This window comes from Sesamum indicum, linkage group LG8, assembly GCF_000512975.1.
Source record: "Sesamum indicum cultivar Zhongzhi No. 13 linkage group LG8, S_indicum_v1.0, whole genome shotgun sequence".
Taxonomy (NCBI): domain Eukaryota; kingdom Viridiplantae; phylum Streptophyta; class Magnoliopsida; order Lamiales; family Pedaliaceae; genus Sesamum; species Sesamum indicum.
In genome coordinates, this window is record NC_026152.1 from 8749210 (window position 1) to 8761254 (window position 12045).

The 12045-nt window shown below is 38.2% G+C and overlaps 3 protein-coding genes across 4 annotated transcripts in view; 2 read left to right on the forward strand and 1 right to left on the reverse strand.

The window, feature by feature from the left end:
* On the forward strand, positions 1276-6153 carry LOC105167990 (arogenate dehydratase/prephenate dehydratase 1, chloroplastic). Of its 2 annotated transcripts, XM_020696326.1 has the most exons (12): positions 1276-1517; positions 1606-2042; positions 2408-2475; positions 2557-2649; positions 2734-2934; positions 3418-3498; positions 3562-3657; positions 4640-4717; positions 4782-4871; positions 4967-5034; positions 5468-5549; positions 5664-6153. In XM_020696326.1, exons 2-12 carry the CDS (start codon positions 1778-1780, stop codon positions 5718-5720), a joined length of 1179 nt encoding a protein of 392 aa, XP_020551985.1. In that variant the 5' UTR covers positions 1276-1517; positions 1606-1777; the 3' UTR covers positions 5721-6153. The 2 variants fall into 2 exon arrangements, with proteins under 2 accessions (XP_020551985.1, XP_011086190.1); XM_011087888.2 differs by having other exon boundaries at positions 1276-2042.
* On the forward strand, positions 7538-10256 carry LOC105167991 (5'-adenylylsulfate reductase 3, chloroplastic-like). The gene is made up of 4 exons (XM_011087889.2): positions 7538-7751; positions 7843-7998; positions 8124-8250; positions 8891-10256. Exons 1-4 carry the CDS (start codon positions 7676-7678, stop codon positions 9924-9926), a joined length of 1395 nt encoding a protein of 464 aa, XP_011086191.1. The 5' UTR covers positions 7538-7675; the 3' UTR covers positions 9927-10256.
* LOC105168597 (probable rhamnogalacturonate lyase B) overlaps positions 9971-12045 on the reverse strand; it is a 4177-nt gene continuing 2102 nt past the window's right edge. Inside the window, exons 10-15 of the mRNA XM_011088732.2 lie at positions 11809-11899; positions 11581-11722; positions 11267-11423; positions 11045-11161; positions 10837-10957; positions 9971-10747 (exon numbers count right to left, since the gene is read on the reverse strand). Coding sequence (XP_011087034.2) covers positions 10508-10747; positions 10837-10957; positions 11045-11161; positions 11267-11423; positions 11581-11722; positions 11809-11899 — 868 coding nt within the window. The 3' untranslated portion in view covers positions 9971-10507. The remainder of the gene's footprint in view (positions 10748-10836; positions 10958-11044; positions 11162-11266; positions 11424-11580; positions 11723-11808; positions 11900-12045) is intronic.

Genomic DNA, 12045 nt, shown 5'->3' on the forward strand with positions numbered 1-12045 from the left:
TTGAAATAAAAGATGATGCTTACCTAGTTGGAACCACAGTCAATGGTTTATGAAAATGTGATTGATATTGAGATATGAAAAATATGTGAATTAAGCTAGGTACCATGGCGCGTAGGGTACCGGGGTATTCCGGGGCAGCAGGGAATATCCTGTGCTTGTTAGCTACACACTGGGGTGGTGTGGGGGTACCATGTTTGTTGTGATGTCCTGTGCTATATTGCTACACAGCTGGAGTAAAAGAGTGTGGGGATATCACACAACGGGTATCCTGTGCTGTATATGATATGATGATGGCCGGCGAAACCATTGACTGATGTACTCCAGTTAGAGTAAGTGGGGCCCTTAACTAATAAACGATAATGTTGAATATTGTGTCATAGCTTGATTTATAATTGTGAATAGGTATTACTGCTTATATTTGTTGTTGCTATTGATAATGACTGTTAGTCGATGTGACTGCATGTACGTGAAATTGTTGCCTGTGTGTATATATAAACTGATCAGCTATACTTATTGAGTAGGCAGCTCATTCCTTGCCACGTACTTTTCAGGAGATAGATCACACTGACTAACCACATTGACTTTGAGCGGTGCCGTCGTCTTTATTAGGTGGGTCAGCCGTGACTTCTGAAGCCAAAGTTTTTATTATTGGGTTGTAAATATTCTGGTCTTTTGTCGGGATTTGTATTTAAAGTTGTGGTATGATTTTTCTTGAGGTTATGTACACGAGAACATGTAGTGAGGGTAGATATTACTTTTGGTGGTATATATTATCTTTTGTGACATATAATATTATATTGATAAATTAGCATTTATTTTACGGGTTGAAATAGAATTAGTTATAGAATGAGTTCTGACTAAGTAAGGATGAAATAGTGATAATTAGAAGTAGCGGGTAGGGGGCGCTACACGAAAGCTGTCCAGCAAGTGTTGGGTTGGATCTGGAAAATTTGAATTGAGAAGAGTGGAGTTGTGTTGAAAGGGTGTATAGATGTGATTAATGTTGAAGTTTGAGATAGGCCTAAAATTGAGAAGCCCAAACATTATCCAGACGCCCTCGTATTCTTATTTATTATTGCCGCCCATCTCTTATTCCTACCCTCTTTCTCGCTCTCATTCCTCCCCAATTAATGCCTTGTTTCGTTTCATTTTTTTATTTTTAAGACAGTAATGAAAATTAATATATTTTTATTTATACTTATTCTCACTATCAATATATTTAGACTCATCTGGAGCTGCCGATATCAAAAGTTTAGCAAATAAAATTTTTTGTTCAGATTTGATCTATTAAATTTAATTATTTTTTCAGCCAGCGGGCCAAAGCCAGCGTGGGATACCGTTGTGTGTTATAATCACATGTGTATGTCTACGTCTATGTCTATGTCTACGTCTATGTGTATGTATCTATCACTCATCTTCATTCCTCCGCCGCTCCGCCTCCGCTCCTGTTTGCGTACAAATACAAGCGCATTGCGTTGTCTCTACACACTGACGCGACGAGAAACACACAGAAGCAGGTGAAAACGTGTAGCCAACATTTTGCTCACCTACCTTTCTTTGCTTTCTCGCCTGCCTTCCAAGAATTCTCTACAACTTGTGTTGCAGGAATAGGAAGACCAAGAACCCCAGCTTTCACTACCACACGCGTAATTCCCTTCTTTTACCAAACCCCAACTTAGACAACTCAAGAAAATTCTCCCGCAATTCAATCATACGCATGAATTTCAATTCTTGTGAGTGGGCCACTTTACACTGGGATTGATACAGCAAAAAGGACATGGCTTTGAAGGCTGCGCCAATCTTGGTTTGTGCTGCTGCTAATAACAAGAAAAGCACTCCGTATCATCAATTGGGCATTTCGGATTTCGTGGGTGGCCGGCCTACTTTCTTGAATTTCAAGATTCAAAGGGAATGGGAGTGCCTGTCCCACAGGGCTATCACGCCTGTTGAGGATGAGATCCCTTCAACTCCTGATGTTGTTGAACCCCCCACTCAGATTGCTCCTGCCGGAGGGTTTCACAAGGACTTGAACTCTCTCCCAAGTGGGTTACCCAAAATCATTTCTTGAATATAGGTTAATTGCGAGTAATTTTTTATTGATCCTGTTGAAAGACAATTATTGGTTTGTTGATTGGATTCGAATTCTTGGTGATGATTCTGAGCTGAACTTAGTCATTGATTTTGTATTGGTAAATAGTATAAAAGTTTGAACTTCAAATTTGTTACTCTCTAGCTTCTTATTAGTTGGCAATGGCAATGATTGACGGCCTCATTTCTGAAATTATTATATTCATAATTGGTCTTTGTAATGTTTATTCCGGATAAATTTATTCTACGCCAAAGAAATAATCTTAGTTACCAGTTCTTATTTGTTGACACTTTCATAATAATCACATTCTAAATGCAGAACCCTTGTCCGCAACCGATTTTTCCTCTTCTTCGAACGATGGTAGGAAGGTCCGTGTTGCATATCAGGTATGTGATCTTTGACTCTGTTATATAAGGTTGCTAAGATTTTAACTTAGCTTTCTTGAAATGATATATTCGCCTCTTCAGGGGATCCCAGGAGCATATAGTGAGACTGCTGCACTAAAAGCATACCCAAATTGTGAGACTGTCCCATGCGACCAATTTGAGGCTGCGTTCAAGGTTAAGATGTTTCTCGAAATATTCTTTTACTTTTCTCGATCATTGTATATTTTCTGACTTAATGTTGTGACTCCCATTTCTCAGGCAGTTGAGTTGTGGTTGGTTGACAAAGCTGTACTTCCAATCGAGAATTCTGTTGGTGGGAGCATCCATCGTAACTATGACTTGCTTCTTCGACATAGGCTTCACATAGTTGGAGAAGTTAAGTTGATTGTCAATCACTGCCTTCTAGGATTGCGTGGGGTTAGAAAGGAGGAGCTAAAGCGTGTATTGAGCCATCCACAGGTGATTGTTCAATAATATCACTTCCACCCATGTGCACTTCAGAGTACTTCATTTTCTCTTTCTTTCTTTACTAAGAGAGACGCTAGTAACCTTCAGCTGTTTTATCTTCATTATGTAATCTCTCATTGTCTTTTTGTTCATCTCATGCCAACTTCTTAGTGGGTGTCTATATAGAAGACAAAACTATTTGAACCTCCAAAAACATCACGCCTAGTTTGAAGGACTGGGTTATTTGTGGATGATAAAATGTCTAAGAAGGAAATATAATGATACCAGAATCTAAATCGCTGGACAACTTGAGTTTCTTATGCTGCAAAGAAGGAAGTTTCCCCCTGATATTGTGCTGTGAATATTCTATGTTTTTTCTTGAAGGAAGTTTCCCCCTGATATTGTGCTGTGAATATTCTATGTTTTTTCTTGATTTACATTCCGTACCATGTGTCACCTGTTTCCTAAACCTAAATTAATTGATGGTGGTTTCAGGCACTTGATCAGTGTGAGATAACTCTGAATCAGTTGGGTGTGACCAGAGTCAGCGCTGAGGATACTGCTGGTGCAGCTCAGGTAAATTTTCAAATATTCTGCGCGTTTGTAACTTATTTCGTATCATCTTAACACCGACGACAGACTGTAGCCTCCGAAGGAGTGAGAGAGACAGGAGCCATTGCAAGTGCTCGAGCTGCAGAAATCTATGGTCTTGATGTTCTAGCTGAAAGAATACAGGTGGATTTTTGGATCGTCTCTTGTTAAATATGCCATTCAATTTGCTTCACTTATGTTGCATGCTACATTTTCTTCTAATGTAAGAATCAACTTATAATTTAACCAGTTGCATTCAGGTTTGAAACCTTCATTTGTTTTTGCATCTTCTTGGAGTGCTGTTTAGACCTAAACTTTTTACTGAAAAATCAATTCGAACACTTAGAGGCCGGTTCTACACAAACTAAAAAATAACTAAGGAAAGGAAAGAGCTTATGACTCTTTACTACCTTTACTATTGCACTAATATCAATAGAGAACCTGTCAAATGTACTCGTACTCACTGTTATATGAACGTGTGGAGGATGTAAACAACCAGTTTCTTGGCCTCATAATTGGTATCTACTGCACACATTAGCAACAATTGATATAACTGCAGCTGTCATGTAAACCTGTTCCAGTGGTACCTAAGAAAAAGCCAAGATATTGTTGCAACAATGTACTGGACACGTGGAAGTAGAAACAGAAAATGATAAGACAGGTGTTATAGCGGATTTCAGTCTATCTCCAAAGGAAGTTACAGCTCTTACCAATAGTTCTATTACCAATATCATTTCCTCTGGATCAGGCTCTACTAAAACGATCAGAACTACTTCCTAAATTGTTTGCACCTCCCTACCTTTATCCCTACTTTTGACTCTTTTGTTAATTAATATTTCCAGAGAGATTCTATATCCATATCTTCTTCTAACCTTTTTAAGACCGTTTCCTTCCAATTTCATCAACATATTTCAAAAGGATTGATATTGGAAATGACTTGATTAATTTCTATGTAACTTGGTCTGTTGGATTAAAACTGGTCTCAAGTATATTGATGAAGCTTCTTATTGGCTTATCACATAAGTTTCTCTCCTTTTCTTGTTTTCTGTATTGATTTGAAGTAAGAAAATTGGTGATTGACAACAACTGTTCTTTAATTAATTTAGTTTAATGATGAACCTAACAGGATGATTCTGACAACATTACCCGTTTTCTGATACTTGCAAGGGAACCTATCATCCCAGCAACAGATAGACCTTATAAGGTATTATTCTTTTATCAGGCTTGTGCCTCTCTATTGTTTTAAATAATTCATTCTTTCTTTTTAGACTAGTGTTGTCTTCAGTCTGGAAGAGGGACCTGGTGTTCTATTCAAGGCGTTAGCAGTCTTTGCTCTGAGGGGCATTAATTTGTCGAAGGTAAATTATACTAGTTACTTTGTAAGCATCCATTTCTGCCTTTCTCTGTTTATTAGCATTCGGTAATTGTATCTTACTATAAAACTATACTACAGATTGAGAGCCGTCCCCAGAAAAGGCGGCCGTTGAGGGTTGTTGACGACTCTAACAGGGGAAGCGCCACGTGAGTGTCCTTTTAGTTATCCTATAGCATATTACTTTCTTCTGCTAATGAGACTTCTGCGCGAATACCTATCCAAAACTTTGGGTCAGTAATTATATAGTACACTGCTAATTTATGCGTATAATTTGGTTCATGACTCGAACAGAAACGTAAAAATGAAAAGGGAAACTTTTGACATATAAAGAAAATCATTATCTACCCTGGTTGACTCGTACGTGTTGATGAAAAAATGCATTGCTTGAATACTCTAGTTCCTCACCTAAACTATTGCCGCAACCTCAGTAAACCTTGAAAGAAGACAAGGAGTTACAGCCTAATAAAGGACTCAATCCGTTCACTACCTCTCACCTCAGAAGGCTTCTTATACTCTCATTGCTAATATATATATACCCATTTTGTCAACTACCTATAAATAACAAAATTCCGTCTGCAGATACTTCGATTACCTCTTTTACATTGATTTTGAAGCTTCAATGGCAGAGCCTCGAGCCCAATATGCACTGGGACACCTCCAGGTAAGCATTTGCTTTCCGTGGTTGCTATTTGCATGACAAGTACAAATGCAACTTCAGAACACGCATATTCTAATGGCTAAAACACACTTGTAATTTTGTCTCTGCGCTCTACAGGAGTTTGCAAGGTTTCTTCGGGTCCTTGGTTGTTATCCGATGGATACAGTTCCATGAACAACGTGTTAAAGTATTTTGTCGATCATTTCTTTTTAAGAATTGTATTCTCAACCGGGACGAGAAGAAGGTTAAATTTGCACATATTCAGAGTCATTGGGAGTAGCTACTTGCGATCGTTGTGGCATCTGACAGGCATTTCATTTAATTTCTTCTTCCATTCTTTTCCCCTTACAAGGGATCTGTCTGTACAATGGTAAATCTCATCACACCAAATTAAAGACATATATATCATGCACTGAGGTTAATTCTGTTTGTTCTAAGTCTGTTATAGAGTATTTATTTACTTTGGTAAGTGGCTTTTATGGTTGCAGAAGAGAACATTGACTCTTGGTGTTGATAAGAGTTGCCATTTTGTTTATACAAATAGGGCTTTCTCCATTGTATTTTTTGTGTATTCAACTAACATATATAAGAATATGTAGTTTGGATCCATGCTCTCTTTTTGCCCTTTATTTCAAATTTTTAATTCAATTTCTGGCTGCTTACAACATTACAATGACTAGCATGTTTCTGTTGATTTTAAGCTTAACCCCTTCAACCTCATCTTATCAATTTATTTTCTTTAATTATTGATTTTTTATGCCTCATTAAAGGTATATCAATTTCTTCATTTACTAACAACAAAATTTGATAATTAAATGATTTAGACCCATACCGAATTTAGTTGGAGGATCGATATGATAATTGTTATACCATTAATTAGAAAAAAGTAATTATAATCAAATTCATAAAAGAAGAAAAATATCTTCAAATATCCGTAATTATCGTAAATTTTTCACCAGTGATTTCTTTCTATTATTTCATTAATGTTATAGATAGATTTATTTTGAGCAAGAATCGTGCTTCATAATAATTTCAACTAACTAAATAATCGTCATTTGGAGAATCATAAAGTAAAAAAAATGATCTTTAAGTCAAGATTCCTTCAACCACATTATAATTATTATCTCTCAACAAGTTAAGACGTAAGTAATTTGATACTATTAATTTAAATGATGATAGTTTCTTTTCTTTTTAAATTAAGAGAAAATTATCAATTCTTATTTTGACACATCTTTCAAAAACACATAAATATTTTATTTAGAAAATAAATAAGATTTTAGTCTAGTAGTTACGTCTGAGTCTCTAACTAAGTATGATGTTATAAATTTGAGCTCCACAATCCACTAGTACATGTGGCATTTTTTATAATAATTTATGCTATTTTTTTCTTTATTTTTAATTTATAATTTCATAGATTTGGTTGTAATATATCATGTGCATGATTTTTTTATAATTTAACTTGTTATTTAAGAAAATATCTAGTAAATTAATTAATTTTTAAAATAATAATGATTATCTTTTGTATCTAAAAAAAGAAAAAAATCTTATTCAAATAAAATTTAATTGAATAGAACGAATCACAATTTAAATTTGTTATACTTGATTATTTCTTTTAAATTATATATCAATACCATAGATATATATATTTTAATTATTATTTAAGTAATTTAAATTCAATAAAATTTGATTTTAATTAGAATTTTGGGAAAAAGGGGGGGAAGAATCAGAGAAGATCCGACAAGAATCCAACGCAACTTTTGACTGGTTTAGAATTCGCACTTAATCCTAACCACGACTGTCTCTCTCTCCCAGGCCTAGCCTTCCGCTCGCCACATGACGGAAGTGCTGACATGAACCACATTAGCGCCATCACCAATCATCTCCTGCCACGTTGGATCACGCCCCCGTCCCAAAACACGTCCAGGTTCAATGAACCTGCGAAGGCCGCCCCCCGCCCTTCATTTCTCCACTTTTATATATTCTTCCGTTTCGTTCTTCAACACACACTGCAAACACAGATTCACAGCAGCTATCCAAAACCCGGAAGCCAAATTTCGTACGGGTTTTTCTTGTTTTCACAGTTTCGGGTTTTGTGGATTTATACGTAGCGGAAGAAGAGAGATACAGCAATGGCCTTTTCTGTCGCCTCTTCACCCGCAGCAGTTCATGGCTCTTCTCTGTCTTCTTCGTTTGAGCAGCCTAGAGGTAGCATTTTCGTTGTTCGTTGGGGATCTTTTGAGTGTTTTTTGTTTCAATGATGTTCCTTTTTGTTGAATCGTTGTTTGTGTTTCTGCAGCTGCACAATTCGGTGCATTTCAGCAGTTTGATAGGCCGCACCTCCCGCCGGCGGCGGTGGGCTTTTCACGGAGGCGTTGCACCGTGAAGGCGTTGAACGCGGAGCCGAAGAGGAACGATTCGATCATTCCCTCAGCAGCAACCTTGTTCGCTCCTGGTACGTGAAGAAATCTCATTCTGCTTTCTGCATGCGAATTGTTTCAAATACTTTTAACTTAAATCTGTTTTTATGATGAGTGTGATTGACGGGTTTGACCAATTCTTGGTTGTTGATTTCCACAGAGGTGGTTGAGAAAGTGGAGGTAGAGGACTATGAAAAATTGGCGGAAGAGCTTCAGAACGCTTCCCCTCTTGAGATTATGGATAAGGCCCTCGAGATGTTTGGAAACGACATCGCAATTGCTTTTAGGTAATTTTCACACTTCTGCCTTTCCTAGTCAAATTCTTGAATTTTACATGCCAGATTCTATTTCAAGATTGTACTAAGTTGTTAACTTAGTTGCTGTCTGTACAAATGTCTCAAATGATTTCTTCTTTCTTTTTGCATATATATTATCTAAAGAATCAGTTTTTCCCATTTCTGAATAATTATCAGAACCAACTTTAAATTCTTTCGTGGAAAAATAGGTCTCTTGAATACACACTACTACTTTAATTCAGGTCGCTATGGGACCCTCTCACTGGGAAGAAAACAAAATGCAACAGTACAACATTAATAGTACTTGACAAAGTTTACCGTTTTTGAAAGGACTCTGAGTAATTTTACCTTTGGGTAAATAATTAATTTATCAGAAATTACTCTCTAGTTATTAACAGGACATGGGAAAGTACTATGTGATTGTAATCAGACATCTTTTATTTGCTCTCCCAAGGGTGGGGGTGTGTTAAGTGAAGTACCTCTTGAGTGATTTCATTAGGAAAGTTGCGATATTTCCAAGATGTTGACTGTATTGTGAATTACTATGTTTCATCTTTTTTGGCTTATATATAGACTTGACTTGCGTGAGCCTGCTACAAATTAGCTTACTCATCTAATATTAAATTTGCAGTGGGGCAGAAGATGTGGCTTTGATTGAATACGCACATTTGACTGGACGGCCGTTCAGGGTATTCAGCCTGGACACTGGTAGGTTGAACCCAGAGACCTACAAATGCTTTGATGAAGTTGAGAAGCGATATGGGATTCGCATCGAATATATGTTTCCAGATGCCGCGGAAGTGCAGGCTTTGGTTAGGAGCAAGGGGCTGTTCTCTTTCTATGAAGATGGCCACCAGGAGTGCTGCCGTGTAAGGAAGGTTAGGCCATTGAGGAGGGCCCTCAAGGGGTTGCGGGCATGGATAACAGGCCAGCGGAAGGATCAGTCCCCTGGAACAAGATCAGAAATCCCTGTTGTCCAGGTTGACCCTGTTTTTGAGGGGTTGGATGGTGGGATTGGAAGCTTGGTGAAGTGGAACCCAGTGGCGAATATGAAGAGCAATGATATTTGGAATTTCCTTCGAGCAATGGATGTTCCTGTTAACTCATTGCATGCTCAAGGTTATGTCTCAATTGGATGTGAACCATGCACTAGGCCGGTACTACCTGGGCAGCACGAGAGAGAAGGAAGGTGGTGGTGGGAAGATGCCAAGGCCAAGGAGTGTGGCCTCCACAAAGGCAACATTAAGGAGGAAAATTTGAATGGTAACGGAAATGGTGCTGTTCATGCTAATGGATCAACCATTGCTCCTGATCTTTTCACCACCCAGAATGTCATTACCTTGAGCAGGCCTGGGATTGAGAACTTGTTGAAATTGAAAGACCGGAAGGAGTCCTGGCTTGTTGTGCTCTATGCCCCTTGGTGCCAATTTTGCCAGGCAATGGAGGGTTCATATGTGGAATTGGCAGAGAAGCTGGCAGGTTCTGGTGTCAAGGTTGCAAAGTTCAAGGCAGATGAGGAGGAGAAGGCATTCGCACAGCAGGTGTTGCAGTTGGGTAGCTTTCCTACCATACTCTTCTTCCCTAAGCATTCTTCACCTCCCATAAAATATCCCTCAGAGAAGAGGGATGTGGACTCACTGATGGCTTTTGTGAATGCCCTTCAATGATAGCATGTTTATTGGTTGAAAGGATATACAGTGTTGATATAGCCTTAGTTGGGACAAAGAGAGGTGGTGGATCAGTCATGGTTGAATTGGAAGGTGGCAAAGTCTGCCCACAAGCTGCTATCAACCCCAGTTCTACCGCAAACTTAGTTTTAAGATCTTGTACACTTTTGATGTATTTTCGTGGTTCTCTTTTCTCTTTTCCTTATTTTCCTCTGGGAAGGTGTCAATTTTGTAAGTTATGATGGTGGTCCATGTTAAATGATCATTTGATGTGGATAGAAGAAGTTCATGTCATGTGAAGGTAATAACAAGATCAGTGTTTGCAGGATACACTATTGTAATAGTGTAATATATGTTGTGATATAGATAATATTGCTCCTATTTACTCAAAGCAAGTAGTTTTGCTCCCAATGTTAGAGTTAAATGCCTAAAAATGTTTCTTGTTTATGAGTACAGCTGAAAGCATGCATTGGTTTGAGCAGATCCTGAAGGGTCTGTCTTTAAGTAGAGGAGTATGAGAATGAAGCGTTTAACTCCATAATGCATGGTTTTTGATAAAGCTCTTTAATGCTGATATCCACCTATGAAGTTGGTGGAGCTTCCAGCCTTATATAGTCATAGAGAATTCCACAAAGTGCATCGCCACCCCTGGCTTGTGTGAGAAATAAGCAGTTGTCACCATTAATCAACAACGTTGAGGAGATATCGACACTGAAAAGCTGGTAGAGTCCATGGATTCCATGTCGACAAACTGTATTATCTGCACCTAAATTCATCGCCTGGAATACAAGCTGCTGGGCATTCATCTGATTAACATGTACCTGCAATTGATCAGTTTTGCTCTCTGAGTGAAACAAATTTCGGAGAATTTAGGTATATGTGTTTTGAGGTGGTTTATAGATAGGTGGACCTCCAAGTCAGTACGGGTGGCTGAGGCAATAGACAATCTCAACTTGTAAGTTCCAAAAGTCACTGATCTGAGGTTAAATCTAATCTCCCATGTCGACGGGACGTATTTTTCTCCATCCCTCCTGTAGAATGCCTTTAGTCATGCCGGGTTTGTGTTCCCTCCATCTGTGACTATTTAAGTCGAGTTCATGGGAAGAGAAAAAACATACCTGTCCACATGAGCGAAGAACCAGTCCTTCTTTGGATTGCTTATGCTTACTGTGAAAACTTGATCAGATTTTGGATGGACGTCCGTGTATCTATCCCACAGTCCATATTGCCTGAATCTAAAGCAGAATGCAAAGTAGAGCATCGTGAATGCGCGCTGATTCAAGATGTGATTGAGCTTGTATCCCTTGAGAATTATAATGTGAAACAGAAAATGTACTTACTTTTCGGGGCTCTCAAGGAATAACTTGTTAACATACATGGGGTTCACATCTGGAACATAGTAATCATCAGCCGTGCGATCTGGGAATCCAATCTCCCATACGGTTTGGCCATCTCTAGGGGGCACATAAGTTAAATTCCCCAGCTGTGTTTCTGATCCTGATGAACTTTATAAGTCAGTACAACACAACTAGGATAGTCTAACAAGTAAGAATAGTACTTCTTGTAAATCAATCAGTCGATCAGAACCAAACTAGGTGAAGATTTTACTGATTCACTTTTGGAGAATATATGGCTTTCATACTTGTACACTGACCTGCAGTGATTGTAACAAGTTCTTCTCTCATGTAATCACCGACGATACCTGGAACCCAGCCGTGAAGACCATATACTCCTGGTATGATATTCTTGATCATAAAATTTCCATCTGAATCTGTTTGCACCCAAAACTGATAACCCTACAGGAGTAGAATTTCTAATTTTCAAAGATGAGAAACTTGCAAAACGTGTGAACTATAAGAAAAATTCTTTACTCAGTAAGAACCTTGCTTTCAGTTTGCCAAGAGCCTTGAGTTCTTGCAGCTGATAGACCAACGAATGCAGATTTAGCAGGAAGAAGGGAAGATGAGATAAATCTGTTCCATTTCGGAATAAACTAAATAAGCCCCTAATCCATCATTTTGATGGTAACTAAAAATCTAGAGCATAGGTTAGTATTTAGATTTTCCGAGTCCTTTTTCAGAACCTATTTTGGTTAAGTATAATATCATTACCTATCTTA